The sequence below is a fragment of the Zophobas morio genome, unplaced genomic scaffold (genome assembly GCF_036711695.1).
Source record: "Zophobas morio isolate AGI-343-1 ecotype UQ-CSIRO unplaced genomic scaffold, CSIRO_AGI_Zmor_V1 ptg000045l, whole genome shotgun sequence".
Taxonomy (NCBI): Eukaryota; Metazoa; Arthropoda; class Insecta; order Coleoptera; family Tenebrionidae; genus Zophobas; species Zophobas morio.
In genome coordinates this window covers 34,790-51,287 of record NW_026972150.1, presented here as the reverse complement: position 1 = coordinate 51,287, position 16,498 = coordinate 34,790, and the positions used below count along the sequence as shown (strand labels likewise).

General features: G+C 36.6%; 2 protein-coding genes and 1 long non-coding RNA gene across 8 annotated transcripts; all 3 read left to right on the top strand.

Moving 5' to 3' along the window:
* Positions 1–699: 699 nt before the first annotated feature.
* On the top strand, positions 700–3,687 carry LOC135141943 (cytosolic endo-beta-N-acetylglucosaminidase-like). The gene is made up of 20 exons (XM_064073557.1): positions 700–783; positions 836–899; positions 956–1,013; positions 1,066–1,164; positions 1,224–1,293; positions 1,396–1,493; positions 1,534–1,675; positions 1,735–1,828; positions 1,880–1,922; positions 1,983–2,082; positions 2,135–2,249; positions 2,304–2,404; positions 2,470–2,546; positions 2,600–2,667; positions 2,720–2,852; positions 2,905–2,968; positions 3,026–3,148; positions 3,209–3,294; positions 3,353–3,428; positions 3,490–3,687. The coding sequence occupies exons 1-20, from the start codon at positions 700–702 to the stop codon at positions 3,685–3,687; spliced, it is 1,893 nt and encodes a 630-aa protein (XP_063929627.1).
* A 5,672-nt stretch (positions 3,688–9,359) lies between these two features.
* Positions 9,360–13,444, top strand: LOC135141937 (N-alpha-acetyltransferase 16, NatA auxiliary subunit-like). 6 transcript variants are annotated; one of them, XM_064073551.1, is made up of 24 exons: positions 9,360–9,442; positions 9,499–9,577; positions 9,696–9,765; positions 9,818–9,941; positions 10,000–10,076; positions 10,132–10,258; positions 10,318–10,407; positions 10,464–10,653; positions 10,707–10,781; positions 10,829–10,953; positions 11,010–11,061; positions 11,115–11,186; positions 11,241–11,335; positions 11,391–11,543; positions 11,598–11,726; positions 11,779–11,858; positions 11,912–11,981; positions 12,036–12,105; positions 12,163–12,228; positions 12,279–12,334; positions 12,385–12,493; positions 12,543–12,641; positions 12,695–12,978; positions 13,033–13,444. In XM_064073551.1, the coding sequence occupies exons 1-24, from the start codon at positions 9,395–9,397 to the stop codon at positions 13,114–13,116; spliced, it is 2,424 nt and encodes an 807-aa protein (XP_063929621.1). In that variant the 5' UTR covers positions 9,360–9,394; the 3' UTR covers positions 13,117–13,444. The 6 variants fall into 6 exon arrangements, with proteins under 6 accessions (XP_063929621.1, XP_063929619.1, XP_063929620.1 ...); XM_064073549.1 differs by having other exon boundaries at positions 10,309–10,407; positions 10,832–10,953; XM_064073550.1 differs by having other exon boundaries at positions 10,309–10,407; positions 12,282–12,334.
* Positions 13,445–14,131: 687 nt separating this feature from the next.
* LOC135141931 (uncharacterized) lies at positions 14,132–14,690 on the top strand. Its single transcript, XR_010282430.1, has 3 exons — positions 14,132–14,213; positions 14,303–14,415; positions 14,483–14,690. It is a non-coding gene; the product is annotated as an uncharacterized LOC135141931 (long non-coding RNA).
* Positions 14,691–16,498: the final 1,808 nt, after the last annotated feature.

The window sequence follows — 16,498 nt, the reverse complement described above, 5'->3', positions numbered from 1 at the left end:
AAATTTAAAACATAGCGCAGAATTATTACAATATCGCTAATGATTTGTAAAGTATATAACTTGCCGATATTAAAAATAGACAATTTAGAACTAAAAATTTTAAGTTATTATATAGAAGCAACGAAAGTTCAGTGGAGAAAATTCACTTTTAAATCATTACTACAGCAAAATTTAAATCAAGAACTAAATTACGCAATAAAAAATTTAATATCAGATTCGCTAATAGATACCTGCACTATATAAGAAGTGTCACTTGTAAAAGTGTAAGCAGTTTGAATTGCTTAAATCTTGCAAAAATTGGCCTTGCTCTTATAAAGAGTTTGCAGGTTGCTCGCACAAAGTTAATAAGTCGCATCAATACTATAAGTAAGTGTTTAACTGTTTTATTGAGAATAAAGTTGACTGGATGTATGTTTACACGACTAGCCCATTATTGTTTCATACGAATTTAAAAGACCATAGAAATTTTAGCACTCGAATTATTATTTATTTTACGGTAATTGGTCCACCTGGCTCAAAATTAGGCATTAGCTGTTAGTTGGTCACTAAATGTTAAAAAATTTTTATTATAAACGTTCTTCTGTGCATAGCACTTACTAAATGCAGTCAATCTATTTAAAATATAACTGGTAACTAATTTTTTTTTACAGATCTTCTGCTTTATTCTATATCCTCAACTAAATATTAAAGAATATTAACATGAATAAGGTTCTTCTTCAGGCTTCTTGTGAGGATTGCAAACTATTTGTCCCCTCTTCTAAACCCTTAAAAAACCTTCAGGAGGTATTACTTCTCGCTGTTTACTTAATATATTTTATTAATTTTTTACTCGCAGGTTTCTTTGTGGAAACCAGAGGTGGTTAACGATAATAAGACTTCTCCAAGGTTAAATCCTAATGGTAAACACCACTCTTGAGTTATTTAAATAAGTTCTCAGTTCTTAACTAATCTTCAGGAAGAGTTAAGGATGGCGATAACAAAATTAAGTTAATAGTCTGCCATATGATGGGCGGGTAACTACTAGCAGGCTGTATAAGCATACTTATGTCAATATTTTTCAAATAGGTATCTTATGGAAGATAAGTACACCCAGATGGTTCCTTGTTCAGAAGTATATAATATAGTTTCTAGTTGGTCTTATATCGAGTATTTCATATACTTTAGGTATTTTTTTAAAACTCTTTTTATTGTTTCTTTTTAAATTTGTCCTTTTATTGCTTAAGCCACAACTTTGTTACTATACCTCCTACCTCGTGGATAGACATTGCACACCGAAATCATGTTCCCATTTTGGTAAAACTTACATATTTGTAGCAAACTTGAGGTTTCTATAAGATGAAGTCTTCAAGTCGGAAGAGGAGGGCTACTTCTAACACGAATCTTTGTTAAAAATAGGGGACCGTCATAACGGAATGGAAGGAGGGCTACTATATTTGCGAGGATCTTTTTAAGTTGGAAAAAACTGCCCTTTCTTTTGCCGACCAGTTGGTATGAATTCTATTTTCAAAACCTTTGCTTGTAAACTGGCTCCAGGTTTCCCATTGCTACGCACTACTGCTTTGACGGATGGCTGATTAACATTGAAAATCCCGTGGAAGAGGCTAACATACCCAATCTATTTATGTTTTTAGAATACCTCAAGCTCAAGTTAGAGGCTTCTCTTCCTGCTTCCAAGGTATTGCTACTCCTTTCTGAATTTATTTGAGGTTATCAACCAATTACCAAACGCCTTAGGTTATATGGTACGACAGCTTGACTCGTAACGGCCACTTGTGCTGGCAAAATGAATTGAACCTTTCCAACCTTGAGTTTGCCCAGCACTGTGATGGTCCTTTCATTCAAAGAAAGAAGTCTCTTTTTACTTATTTCTTCATAATAGCAATCTTCCTCAACTACTTTTGGGATACCTCTTGTCTTTTTAGGTGACCTTTTTATATTTGTCTTTTTCTTCAGATTTTTTAATCTTGGCATACTTTGCTCAGGACGCACTCTTTACTAAAAAGCCATCCGGTGGATGTATATGTCGGGATCGACGTCTTTGGTCGAGGGTCTCCCGGTGGTGGGGGCCTCAACACCCATAAGGTAAAAGGGGCGCTTGTGGTAACTAAAGCGAAGTGCTTAGTTGCTCTTGTAGGCGGTTGAACTGATCTCACAGTACGAAAATTTGCACATAGCTCTTTTTGCTCCTGGTTGGATTTATGAATCTAAAAACAACAAACTCGACTTACTCGGCAATCAGCTGTTTTGGGGTGCACTTTGTATCACTTTAATGTTATTAATGACTCTTATTATTTATTTACTAGACTCGTTTACCCCGTTCTGTCAAGCATTCGACAGCGTTCAACTACCTTTCGATTCTTTTTTCAACGTGGGATTTGGAAAGCGTTACTTCGTGAAGGGAAAAGTAGCCCTTTTTTTTTTTGATTCTTGAAACCTTTCCTCAACTTCTTTGCTATACAATGTTATTAGCTGGTTTCGGAAAAGGAATGGTCACATATAAGTTTAACGTCGCCTTTATTACCCTCTATATTGGCTAAATCTACTTCGTAGATTTTCTTAAGTTCAAATTATACTATTTTTAATTTAAGCTTTTCAATAGTAAAAACTTAAAATTTTCCTTTGATGAAGCCTATGAAGGAGGTTCCTCTCTTGAATTGGAGGCTTCTGGTACATTTCTTATTGTTTGCGGTGTAGTCGCTCCTCGACTGTCTATCATAAGCCGCAAGCAGTTATTTCACGTTGCTGGAGCACTGCCACTTCGCTACACAGGCAGGCCTTCTAATTAGACTGGTCTTCAAGCCGGCAAACTTGTCGCCTTCGCCCTTTTCTATTAGACTTTCCTTCTTAAATAGGTCTTATACACCCAAAAATGTGTGCTATCCTCTTAAACTTTTTCCCCTATAGACATCCAATAGAGTTCTCCTACAGGGACTGCCAAAGCAAAGACTTGACGATTCTAGCCGAAGAAGTACGTGGTTATATATTTCACTTCCAAACTTGCTTAAATTATAAGCTGTTTCTGTAGCGTAAGGACTCCGATGGCTGGAACCTGTTGACCCTCAACTTAAAACCTTTGCAGGAAGACTTTTTAAAAAAAATTGAGGTTAAGCTGGAGAAAGACAGTCGCGTCTTCTTCGGTCGACTCACTGTAAGGATCGAGTTCTTATATTGTCTGCGTAAATATGCATCTTCTCTCCTATGCGCACAGGTCATGGAAAATAAGCCTATAAAAGATGCCGTTTTCTTAAGCTCTTTGCAACTTAAAAATTTTTGTCACCACCAAGAGGATTCTAGGTACGCTTGAACTTAGCTAGAGAATGTCTTCTGCTGCCTTTTTAAAATTTTCGTCAAGTATCTGCGGATTGCTTCAGTGGGATGCCTCTAAGACTTGTTCCCAGTTCAACGTGTATGGAAAGATGACCGATATCGTATGCGTGTTCTTTCCTGCGAGACAGTTCCTTTCTTTTCTCTTAATGCATTTTTTTGTAGTATGGAAAGCAGACTGTTCTGTACATTACTACCACCCGTCAGCCCACGTACACGTTCTGTCGTCTGAAGGTGCCGCCGGGTATAGGCTCAGTCACTTTCGAGATACAAACGTTATTTCCTCTGGCAACCCAATGTCGTAGTGAAGTACCCGATGAACTTTCAGTTTTCTGCTCCCAAAAACTTTGCGTGGTGCCTTAATCTCCTTGTTTCAATCGTTAATAAACAAGTCAAAATACATCTCTCAATTTTTTATTTATAATGGTTGCTAAACGGTTTTTTCTTTTATGCTGCCCGCAGTTTAAAAATAAAGCTATAGAGTTCTACCTCTATTAGAAGGTACATTATAAAGTATTGGTGAAATAATCAATCTACTATGTTTCTCATAAATCTCCCTCTTTTAAGAGCAAAATATTTGAAAGCTTCACTGAAAGCAATAAAAATCTTGGCATAGTTTTCTTAACGATAAATACTTAACTGCTTGCCGTGACAAGATCTAATTAATTATTTTATAACCCGCTTCACTTATAGAAATCTCTAATTATATCTCTTTAAAATCCATAATTTTGTTATAAACTATCAACATAAGCAGCTCTTATGACAACTACGCTTCGTTTGAGTCATTGCTTCTGCGTTAAGCTGCTCAGTACTATATACTGTTCGAGGCAGAACCTATACCACTAACTTTTTGATCTCCATTTTTGACCCTGAGAACCCGGAGTGTACGCTTGTTAAAAACATGTCACTTTGGACTCGAATTAGGGAAGTTGGGCACTCAACTAGTTAGACCTCCCACTACGCCCGAAAGATCGTTAATTAAGATAATAGGTTCTAACAGTCTTTATAGTATATTATTTACATTTAATTTTTTATTAAGCTCTAGAAGCTTTATCTTGAAAAAAAAAAACACTTTGTAATAGCCAAAACGTTTCAAAGGCTTGCTATCAAGGTATCACAACTCGCAACATTTCTTGGCGTAATAAATAATAAGGTTAAAAACGGCTTTTACAAGCGGGCAATTACATAAGGTATGTGAACAGTTCACTTTTTTATAAGTTATATGGTAAGCTAGCGATGGCTGCTGCAAGAAAAGTAGTGGTTTTAAAAAAGTAATAATATAACTATATGAAGCGAGATTTTACAAAAGAAGATAGAGCGAATATCACGACTAGCAGTTCAAAACAGCGCAGCAGCTGTTGTACTATAATATACAAAAGTGACTTTCCCTAAAGCCATTAAAGCTTGATGTTTGTTTAAACGGATCTTAGTACAGTAATCTTGTTTTACGTGACATAACCTGCAGTTTAAGGTGTCTCTGTATTTAATGTTAAAAATTCGTATTAGGAAGGCATGAAGGAATATAATCAACTCATAAAGAATAAAACAATTGGTTTTATAAAATGAGAATTTAACAAAAGTGTCCTGTTTCATAATTATAATATTAAAGAAACCACCTGTCGAAAATATTCGTACATAACAACACCTAGATTAGATGTCAGGCAAATTAAACTGAACGCCACGTACAGTGTAAGGGAGGGGATCAGCTAGTAGCCTCTTACCGGACAAAGATTTTCCTAACAAAGCGGTGGTGGCCTATTTTTCTGTATTTATTCGATGCAACTTTAAAGAACGCTTAACTGTTGATAAACAAATTTTGTACAAATAACAATTAAGCTTCATTATCTCAGTAAGGTTATTCTGTAAACTGACACGTCCTAAACTAGTGACCGAAGTAAGTAATTTTTACAGTACACAAATATGTAGTTATACAATAATTTTAATTCTATTAGCCCAGGGACACTAACGAACGCATGAAGCTATCGTAGAAGAAAAGAAGTACTGGCGTACTATGGTCAGTACTAACTACGACTTCAAAGCGGTTATTTTGATTTTCCTCCCCCAAGAGGGGTTGGGGCGCATGAAATGCTCTGTAGTGCATTTTCCCGGTGTCAGGACTGTCTCGAAAGATTGGTGAAAAGTGAATATATAACCAGCCCGGGCCCTAGTCATGCGACTTAGAGTGGTGGAAAATCCGAGGCCACCTGGAGATCAGCCAGCGAAGCGACAACCATGCCTCCCTGGCTTAGAGCCCCCGCTGGAGGGCAAGTCCGGTAATATCTCGACCTTTTTAGTTTACAGGAGTTAAAATTGGCATCATTTACAGCTTAATCTACTTTTCTTTATTAAGTGAGGGCGCGCAAGCTTCGGCTTAACAAATCGTAGCTCCATACAACTAAAACGGATGCGCTTTATCATTGCAGCTAAATAGTATATATCAATAAAGACTTAATAGCAAAAAATTTTTCAAAATAATAAATTAAAAACAATGCCCCATGTGATAAAATAGTAAAGCTTTAGTACCTTTATAAGTTGTAAAAAAATATTATAAATAAGTTAATAAAATAAATCTTTAGTTATAGCTTTTTTTTTACCCCCTCCAATAGGTATAAAAATGTTTTGACAGAGCGTACTTATTGTAATAACGAGGGTCATTAGTACAAGCATGTCTAATTAGTATGCTATGGTGATTACTGGCTCTAACCCCGAAAAACTTTATAATATTCTTGGATGGACTCTATGTAGTTGGCTTTTGCGTACAACTACCACCATTCTTAGAATGTAAGTTGAAGGGATAAATATGTTTGCTTAGGAATAGGCCCAAAAAATAGAGACATAGGCCATAAGCGGGCGTATAACCGATTTGTATAACAGAAGCTGGTTTTTACGATGAAGTTTACTTTTTCAGAGTAGTAAGGGCTATAAGACGGTTATGGCTTTTCTAGCTTTAGAAACAACACCTCAAATATATGCCTAGATTAATCTTCTTACTTCGAGGAATGACAGTTCGATTTAGATGGAGAAGATTCAGGGGGTATCCCTCTTAATATAATTATAAAGCTATTTTTCGACGGTTAATTATTAACCTCCATGTTTAAAGCCATGCCTTAAGTAAAGTCAAATAAGACTACGTTTTTAAACCCTAGCCGAGCTGATTTTGACAGGTACGTAAATATTTTAGTATCCCCCGTAACATTTAAAACCTCTCAGCCCCTTTGACTGAACGAGGCTTGGTATTCTTTAGGCCAATAACAACTAAACCTATTTTGTCGGCTATTTCGGCAAAACTCTTTTCATTGGCGTCCTCCCGCCTGCTATTCCAATAAAGGGTTTTACAGTTTAAATCTCCAGCCATTAAGATGCTGGAGAAATTCGCAAAAATCTTAACATCAAAGTATTGCCTAACCTTGTTGGGTGATTTACAAGCAGCTACTATATCAAACTTTTCCATTGTGACAGAGCCCCATAGTTACGAAGATAACTTCTAAACTTACCAGTCAAAAAAGTAAGGTGCTTGGTGGTATGGTTTCAAATAATAAGACAGCTACGCCTCCTCCTCCAGAGTCTTCCCTGTCGCACCTTTAAACAGAATAGTTAGGTATTCTTAATCTATTACTTCCTTCAACTGTGTTTGAGAGATGAGAATTATGCCCAAGCCCATTCTGGCAATAAGTCCCTGTAACTTCAGCTTTTTTCAACGAACGTCGTCGACATTCTATTCCAAAATCTTCAAGGAACTAAGAGTCGACCTCGTTTTAATTAAAATTATATTTACATATTGAGATAGCCCCGTTATGGCCTTTGACGGATGAGAGCTGATAGCATTAGTAAGTATCGGACGCTGTACATAGCTCATTTTTTCATCAACAAAACTTTCAAAATTCTTGAAAGCTTTTGCTGATATATTATAAATTTTTCTCATAAATGCATTTTTCGGTGGAAACGCAGGATGCAACCATTGGCAATGATGCAGGTAGGCTAATCATGATCGCTTTTCCATTGGTGAGAACCATTGCATTTAATGCATTTATAGCTTGGCTTTCAGTATTTTTCTTTATGGCCAAGCCGGTTCTCTCGCCTTTTTAGAGATTTCAACCGACAAGGTGATATACTCTATACATTTTAATTATAAATCCTTGCTTCACATTCATGCAACTTGAAAAATAGAAGAGGCGGAGGTTGTCTTTCCTTTCTAAACGAACGCATTTTTATAACTTCAGGGGGGTTGAACCCTTGAGACATTAAGTCTGCCTTTACCGTTTTTCAAAATTACCACAAATAACCACACAAGCTCTTTTTCTCTGAAAAGCTTGTATTTGTAATGTTCACAAGAGTAACCTCAAGAACATCCACAGAGACTACATTCACACGAATTTCCCTGTTTTAAATCTTTGGCCCCTATTAATCTATACTTTATTGTCAATAATTTGGGTCTTTTACCGATTTCCCAAGCTAGTTTATGACGCATTATAATGGGAAGTGTTCTATTAGTTTAGTCTGGTTGCTCTTAAGAGAATTGTTATTACAAACTTTATTATTCTCATTACTGTTGCCTTAATCAGTTTTTTTTGTATAAATAAGACTAACTATTAGTAGTATTACTATTTTAATAAGTATTGTTACCACGACTAGCTAAGTAATTTCCACTACTTAATTTGTCCTTGCAAAATGTTTTAACGACTTAATTAAACTTGTTACAATTAGAAATAATGGTTTGTTTTTATAAAATTCTTTTCTATTACTAAGTTACTATCTCGGCACTACTTCTATTGCATCTTTTAAGCTCCTTTGTTTTTCTGTGGTTACTGCTATTCTTATTTATAATTAGTGTTGTTGTTACGGTTAATACTACTATCTATTAAATCTACAGTGCTCTCTACCATACGCTATCTTCAATAACCTCCTATTTATAAAATCAAGGTTCCTTCAGAAGTTGGAGGAGTGAGTAAAGATCGTTGTTGAATTCCTCTTTTAAAGTGTTCGATCCAAAAAAGATTTTACGTCTTTTAAAATTTACTTGACTGTACTAACTTTCCTCCAAATAAGCTAGTTTTGTCTTTAAGGCACCTAATTCTTTCTCTAAGTTCAGCATTCTCAATCAATAGGTAAGTGATATAATTGCGCTAGCAAAGCCTGCGGAGTGGCGCTCCGTTGTAGCAGAGCAAGAACAAAGTTTATGTCATCTGTAGTCAGTAATTGTCAATTTAAAAATTTTAAGTTTTGTTAGTTAAAACCCCCACTCGCATAGTTTTTCGAGTTGGCTGTGGCTATAGTGCTTATAACTAAAACTGAATAAAGAGGTAGCAAGTTCGTTAAATTGTCAGCAAGCGCACCCAAAAACAAAGATTAGAGAGACAGGGCACGAGGTTCATTAGTATAGTACATATATAACTAACTTAATTTAGTAATGGGTGTGTACTGGGCTCGTTACGTGCGCCATTGTTAGACAGTTTTCAAATATATTATAGATTATAATACATAAAGCGCTATATAAATAGGTAAAAAATTTAACGTAAACCTGAGGTAAAAGAAGCCTGATAATTCCTCGAGCTGCGTTATTGGCTAACTTTATTGTAACTAAGTTCTCAATATGTAATCTTTTACTTTTAAGATATAGGAATGTGTGCGTGTGAAGAGGAGGGCTGGCGAGCTTACGTGCCCTTGAAGTTTTTGTAGTAATTCTGGCTTACTTATCTTGGGAGTCCCAAATGTTATATTTTGTCCTTCAGGATGGAAACTTAGCAGCTTTCAGGTGCCCGAAAGTTAAGCTCGTAACAGGGTCGTTCTTATTAAGTAGAGAACTCGGTTTTGGCAGAAAAATGCGTTAACAACCTTAAGCTTAATTTAAAAGGATAATTTGTGTTTTACATTATTACTAAAGGTATATGGAAAGGATAACTAAAGCAACAAACTGGCCATTTTTTTTTTACCAATGAGTGCGAGTTCGAATTGCATGGCCACGCCACCTCGTGAAGGTCGTTGTTTGTAACTAATTGGTGGTTAAATATTACTGTTTGGATTTTTTCATTCGGGATGGTATTTCAGAAGTTTTAAAAAGCATTAGTGAGCCATGCCGCCTCTTCCTTCCAGAGAGTATTCTCTGTTTAAATCAGTTGTGGTACGTCTAGTTACTTTTTTACTATAAATTTATTTTTGTTTATAACTACCCTTTAGGCTTGCTATGAAAATAAGACATATAAAAGAGGACTTAAGTTAGCAGAGAGCATTTTGCACAAGTTTCCTAAACATGGAGGTACCATTATTTTAACTTTTTCTAAATATTTTTTTTGCATATCTTATATGCATGTGTTCTCTTAATCTAACTTAATATGGGGCTATATTTTTAATTTAAATTTTATGTATGCCCTAAGACACTTTGGCTATGAAAGGATTGATTTTAAATTGTATGGGAAAGAAAAAAGAAGCTTATGGACTTGTTAGGTGTTTTTTTTTTTTTCGTAAGTGCTATAAATTTTCTATAATAATTAAGTAGAGATGGCATTAAAAATGATATTCAATCTTATGTGTGCTGGCACGTCTATGGTTTACTTTATCGCAGTGATAGTAAGTACGCGGAAGCAATTAAGTGTTACCACAGGGCGCTTAAGATTTCTGAGGTTTTATTTTCCTTTTCTTTTGTGAGTTGGGTGTTTTTTAAATCATTATGTTTTGTAGGACAATACACAAATTTTGGCTGACTTGTCTTTTCTTCAGTTACAAGTGCGGGACTACGGGGGATTTCTTATTACTAGGTGAAAATACATTTATAGGCAAATAGAATAGTCATTTTTACCTTTTTTTCTATAGAGAAAAGATTTTCGCTTTGTTGCCTCGGCAGAGAGCGTCATGGATTGGTCTCGTCGTTGCTTATCACCTTTCAGCTAATTATCATCTAGCTCTTCAGATTTTTGAGTGCTTTTTAGAAACCTTTAAGGTAGCAGTATTACATTGTTTTATAACGCTTTGTATACTTATTTTAAGAAGAATTTGAAGCAGTCAAGCCCCTATGAATATAGCGAACTAGTTATGTATAAACTCTCCATCAAGTACGATTCCGGTGATTATTTGGGCACCTATGAAATGGTCTTTTATTTTCACCTTCCTTGTTTGCGGCTGCTTACGTCACGGCTGGTTTGCAGGCCAACTCCCACATTGCCGACGTTACAGATCGCGCGGCCTTGAGGCTTTTGGTGGTCACGTGCCTTATAGCCCTCAACAGAAAGGCCGAGGCGATCCCGATTGTAGAGGACTTGCTTTTCTCGAATCCTGACAACCAAGCCTACTGCCTCCTCTACGGGAATTGCTTCTCTGCCTCCGTTGATAAAGCTGGTAGCATTGCGAGCTACGTTGCGTGGTCTCTGATTGTGTCGCCCGTCCTTTAGAACTCTATGCATCCCTGGCGCAAGAATACCCTCGGTCCAGCCAGCCCCTGCTCTTCGCCCTCGGCCACGCTACCGGTAGTGAATAATTGCGTTGTTATGCTAGTAGTTAGTATTACGTCTAGAAGGAAAGAAGTTTGAGATGCTTGTGGGTGAATATTTAAAGAGCGGTTTTTCTAAGGGCACTCCAGGTTTGTTTTTTTCGCTCAAGAGCATGCTTGCTGACGAGCAGAAGGCTAGCACTATTCAGGTATCTTAGTTTTTATATACTTTCGATGTTGAATTTAACTCTTGACTGTTGAAAAGCGTTTAGCTCTTCTTCACTTGGACAACTGTTTGCTTTCTGAACTGGCCACTGGTATTATACAGTCTTCTTTAGGAAACTTCTTTTCTATGCAGTTGTTGTATAAGGACAGGTCAACAAGAGTCCTGACTTGCAGCTTTGGATTGAGTACTTCTTGTGTCAGCTATACGACTATAAAGGCAATTGTACATCCGCTCCCGTTTGGCTACCTTGCCTCTCAATGCTTTCTGCAGGGGATTTTGAGCAGGCCCTCCAATACGCTGACCGCATTCTGGCTCACACACCGACCTTCATAGACGCCTACGTTGTAAAAGCACGCATATATAAGGTCTTTCTCTAGATCGACTAATTTTCCTCGCAGAACTCCTTTCCTTTTTTATTAGCATGCAGGCAATTTCACTAAGGCTGCTAATTTTATAAATGAAGCTCGGGAGCTTGATCTCGCCGACCGCTTCCTTAACACCAAGTGCATCAAGTACATGCTCCTGGACGATCGGCTTTTGCAGGCAGAGAGCATAGTTGCTCTCTTTACTAAGGTTTTAGCTTTTTCGACTGCCGCTCCTCGCAATGTGGTGGTTACTTTATTTCAGGAAGAGGGCAACAGCCTTTCCAATTTAGTAGATATGCAGTGCATGTGGTTTGAGCAGTATTACGGCGACTCTGTCTTTCGCCTCGGCTCTTATAACCTCGCTTTAAACCGGTTTCGGATAATAGAAAAGGTGATCATTTTAAACTTTTCAGTGCTATACTTCGGTCTCACTCGCTACCCAGCACTTTTGCGATATTGAAGAGGACCAACTGGACTTTCACTCGTATTGTTTACGTAAGCTGACCTTGCGGGCTTATGTCAGGTCCTCTTCTAGTTCTTCTCTCACTGTGCGGCATAGATACTTCGCTCCTTTAGCATGCTTAAGATGGAAGATGATATCCGAAGTCACGTCTTTTTTCGTCGAGCTGCCAAGAGCGCAATTGAGGTGTTCTACTTTTTACCTTTTTTACTTGAGAGTATTAAACTTCTGCTTGTCCAGGCGTGTTTGCGTTTAGACGAGAACAAGACTACCAATGGAGAGGCTTATGAAGAGGCCGAGCCCCGACAGCGTTTAGTTCTTTTGACTCCTATCATCTTCCTGGCGGTGAATGTCTGTGTATCTTTAGAAATAAATAGGGTAGAACCCGATAAGTTGCTGAGAAAAACCCTTTTGAAAGAAGTTAAACAGAAAGGTGGCTATTATTAATCACATCCTTTGCAGAAAGTTCGTATATTTGTATAGCAGCCGCCGACAAGAAAAAGCAAAATGGCAGTCTCTCATATGCACGTCCTGAGCAGGTTTTTATACAACTCTGCACCTTTTTTACCATTTGCCCACCTTTATATAGCACGTGGAGCCCCTCGAAGAAGCCACGAGGTTTTTGAACCATTTGCAACGAACTTCTCGTCGAGATATCGAAACTCATTTGTTAGCAACTCGTGTGTACATGAGGAAGGGTGATTCTCTTGTCTTACGGAGTGTATTATCGGATTATTACATTTCCAGGTCGGCACCTTCTTTCCTTGAGATCGCTCAAACGAGCTAAAGCCATCGACAAGAACGATTCTCGCTATTTATTATTATTGGTCGAATACGCGCTTAAACGTATCTGTCACTTAATAATTAATATAGAGCGCTTCCTTGTTGAATATTATCAGTTAACAAAAGCGACGTGTTAGATGATGCTGTTTTTGTGGTCGCCAGTCAGGAGCTCACCAACTTAATGGACGGCCAGACAGTCTTCCAGTTTGTCGATGCTGTCTGCAGAGCTGCCGCTGGTGATGCCCCTCTCAGCGCTCAGCAACTTTGGCTTGCGGCCGAGTTGAAGTTCCTTGTGGAGCCTACAGACAGGGATCAGTACCGGAGGGCCTTAACGTCCATCTGCCCGCCTCTATCGGGCTCTTGGAAAGACTATAACGTCATCGTGCAAAGGCTTAAGAAGGTTTTTGTATGACTTTCTTTTGCCCTATGTTTGCGACAATTCGTTTTTTCATAGAATTTAGGTCAGAGCAACGATGTGCTTGCTTATATTCAACTTTTAAAAGAAGCCTTTCCCTTGTGTGGCGTCTTTAATTGTTGAAAGCCTTTATTAAAGCCAATAAAGCGCCTTCTTGCTCTTCTTGTTGAAGCTTAATAACTTGCGCAAGAGGAAGCTTAAAACGGTTTTCATTCCGCATAATCTTTTGCAGCTTAGCAAATATATTGTATTCAGGACTTGTTGGGTGCAACAAATGTTACAGTATGACAGTTTCTTTTATATATATTTTAGATTGTGTTGGATGACTTTGAGTAAATGCACTAGTATAGCTCTGGTTAGAAGGAACATGACACCACTCGAGCTCTAGCTCGTTGTGTTAGTTTTAATTTTACTAACCTGTCTGCGTCCTGGCTTTTGGAATTCTACAACTTTATTAGTATTGCAGTAACTGCTGGATATAAAAAATATAATTTTGACAGGTTATTAATTGGTCTTGTTTAGAGTAACGATGTACTTTTGGCAGTTGTTTCCTTTAATATTTTGTGCGGTGAAGGTGTCAGTTATCTTTAACTTGGGGAAATTGGGACTATCGTTAATTGGGAAGATTACTAAGCTTTTTCTAAAAAAAACGCGCAAAATTTATAGTTCTTTCTACCTCCCTTTCCTTCTTTAGCAGAAGACTTATTTAAAATATTTGTTTGAACTGTTTAAATTAACTCTATCTAGAAGATAAATACAAGACATTATTATAGGATATAATGCCCTAAAAAAACTTGAGTTCTTGTAAAATATAAGTAATTTTAAAAATCAAAATCACTAAATACAGGTTCGCAGATATTCAGGAAAACTTATTCATTTTTGTTTAACAATTACTTTTACTGAAATTAACAAATTTCTAAATGTAAAGTTACTTTTTACTAAAACCAATATAAAACCTAATTACATTTTATGACTTTTGGTAGTTTTTTATTATATATAGAAGTTCACTGCGTATTAAATTATTTTACTTTCTTGTATCTAATACTTACTAAATATTTATTATTTTCTAAATTTATTTCCTTTGACAAGTGTACAGTCTTACAATGTGCAAAACCGAACTTATACGCTAACTTTTGGTGGTTGGGCTTTGCATATTAAGCTAAACTATGCGCGACGACACAAACTTAGCTTGCTTTAAAGGAAACAACCGTTTTTTTAGTGTTCGTTATTTTATTTACATTACATAGAAATTGCCACACTTTAAGTAAAACATTTAAATAAATACACATTAAAAGTATTCTTTTTAAAGGTCTAATGAGAGCAGGAACTCTCTTACACGTGGATTTTTTTAATAGTTATGAAAGATCTGGTTTTAGTCGCCAAATTTAAAGTTTTTATTAAAAAATAAGAGATATTACAATGGTAATTAATAGAAATCTATTTAGATAATATTTTTTTTTACTAAAATACCACGTTTCGTTCTTTGAAGATTGTAGCGTTCGCTCTGTAAACACCTCCTGCGCTCTTGAAAAAGTATATTGGTCCTGAAAGACTAAGTGACCTGCAAGTCTCACATAAAAGTTGTTTGTAAAAAACATGTTGAAATTTCTCAATAAGCAATCTACTATCTCAACTGGAGTAGTCTGTTATAAATATGCATATGGCGTTTAGTTTTTTTTAAAGTCAAGAAGTAGAACCGACATTTTTATAATTGTCAGTTTAGGGTGACGGATTAGCATAAAATTACTACCTGCGGTCAAATTAAGCGTAATCGAATTTTTATTATATTGTATACTTTTATAAAAGTAGTAGTACTAGTAAAGTAAGCTTCTAACTTTTTTCTTTAGCACTGGCATACTACCGCCAGTCTTCTTCAGACCTTAAGCTGCTTACTCTGAATTCCCCTCTTATGCAGGGGTTGGAGCACGAGCGCCCACTAATGTACTCTCTTTAGAGAGCTAGAATGACTTTATCCTAGGATTGAAAAAGCGGAGAATACCGAGCCGACGCCCTGCCATTTGACCTAGTGTGGTGGAAACCGCAAAAAACCACCACTCGGAGAGGCGGCTTTGGACATAAGACTCGGGACTACCTGGAGACACCGACCAGCACCACTTCAAGCTAGGCCTCCCGACTCTCTTCTCTATTAATATTTGATTTCAGATACTTATTTTTCTAGAAAAACGATAGCAGTTTTCTAGGTCGCTGAAATTTTGCTTTTTAAAGCAGATGAAGCGCGTGTGCATTTTTGCAATCTAAAAGAAACGTTTTTAGCCTTTGTCTATGGTAATTGTTAAATTCCCTTCCCTCACCATCTGCAAGCTTGGGAATTACGTCCCTTAATTTTAAATTTTTGACTAACTATTTAAAGATAATCCTTTTATAATACATAGACTCTGTTTTTGGTGTTAGCGCTTTTTGGGAAGTACGGGTCCCTGGTTTATATAGTTATAATATTGTAATAAATTTATTGTGTCGACATGGAAATTTTATTAGACTAATAAATAAGTAATCTTGTATCATGGGTCGGGAGCTATTAGGGGTTACTTGAATTAATTAGCAGTGTAAGGGCACATGGATTCCGAGGCAAACTAAATTTTCTTGCTCCTCTGCACGTCAATTCGTTCATTTGTAAACCACCGGTTGGTCCTGTCGAGTTAGTGGTAAATCCTCGTCAGTGTGACTGACCAATTTTTTATTATACTTTATCTATCACTATCTACTACTGCAAACTTTTGAACGAAAACAACCCATCATTAATAGATGGTGGGTATTGATGTTGATATTTCGCGCCCACATTATGGATATTGAGCCTTTACGAACACGTTTCCGCGGTAGTTGCACTTTGCATCACTGCTTTTTATTAATTTTTTTTTAGAAACCGTGGACGCCTAGATTTTTAAAGGCTGGTTAATCTGAGCTTTTGGAAGACATTTATTTTATGGCTCTAAAATTTAATTTAAAAGTAGAGGTGTACGGCGTAGTACTAAACAGAGTGTTAATAACGAAAAAGCCCTGAGATGCGTTAGATTCCCAATAAAACATAAGATTGTAAGCCATATTATATTGATAACTTGTCCTCAATGGACGACTCTTTAACAAACTTAAGGACGTGTCGACTACCTAGTATTAACACACATCATCTTTTATAGCTCAAGAAATAATAAATTTATATTATAAAACGTACATACACTCCTTACTGAAATAATTTTTTGAAATATTTCTATAGTGTAATTTTAGCAAGGTATGAGACATTCTTTTAAGTAATACCTTCTTTGTTTACATGGAATAACTCCAAGTAAAATGCGAAAAACTATGTAAACGCTTACAATAATTATTTTACACTTTCTTGGACCGGCGGAGAGCTGAGAAAAAGCAGTCTGGTATTTTGTTTTAGTTCTTAAAAATTTTTATTTGACGTAGTATATTTTAAGTCAACCCATCGCTTATAGTGGTTTATTATAACGATTATTGCACACTCCCGATCTAGACTACAATAAAATAT

Bases quoted from the DNA above. Each gene is read 5' to 3' on its own strand.
- LOC135141937 (XM_064073548.1), top strand. From the start codon at position 9,395: ATGCCGCCTCTTCCTTCCAGAGAGTATTCTCTGTTTAAATCAGTTGTG. The intron at 9,443-9,498 runs GTACGTCTAGTT...ACTACCCTTTAG, and splicing joins CTCTGTTTAAATCAGTTGTG to GCTTGCTATGAAAATAAGAC. The intron at 10,954-11,009 runs GTATCTTAGTTT...ACTGTTGAAAAG, and splicing joins AGAAGGCTAGCACTATTCAG to CGTTTAGCTCTTCTTCACTT.
- LOC135141943 (XM_064073557.1), top strand. From the start codon at position 700: ATGAATAAGGTTCTTCTTCAGGCTTCTTGTGAGGATTGCAAACTATTT. The intron at 2,547-2,599 runs GTAGATTTTCTT...GCTTTTCAATAG, and splicing joins ATATTGGCTAAATCTACTTC to TAAAAACTTAAAATTTTCCT. The intron at 2,853-2,904 runs GTCTTATACACC...TTTCCCCTATAG, and splicing joins AGACTTTCCTTCTTAAATAG to ACATCCAATAGAGTTCTCCT.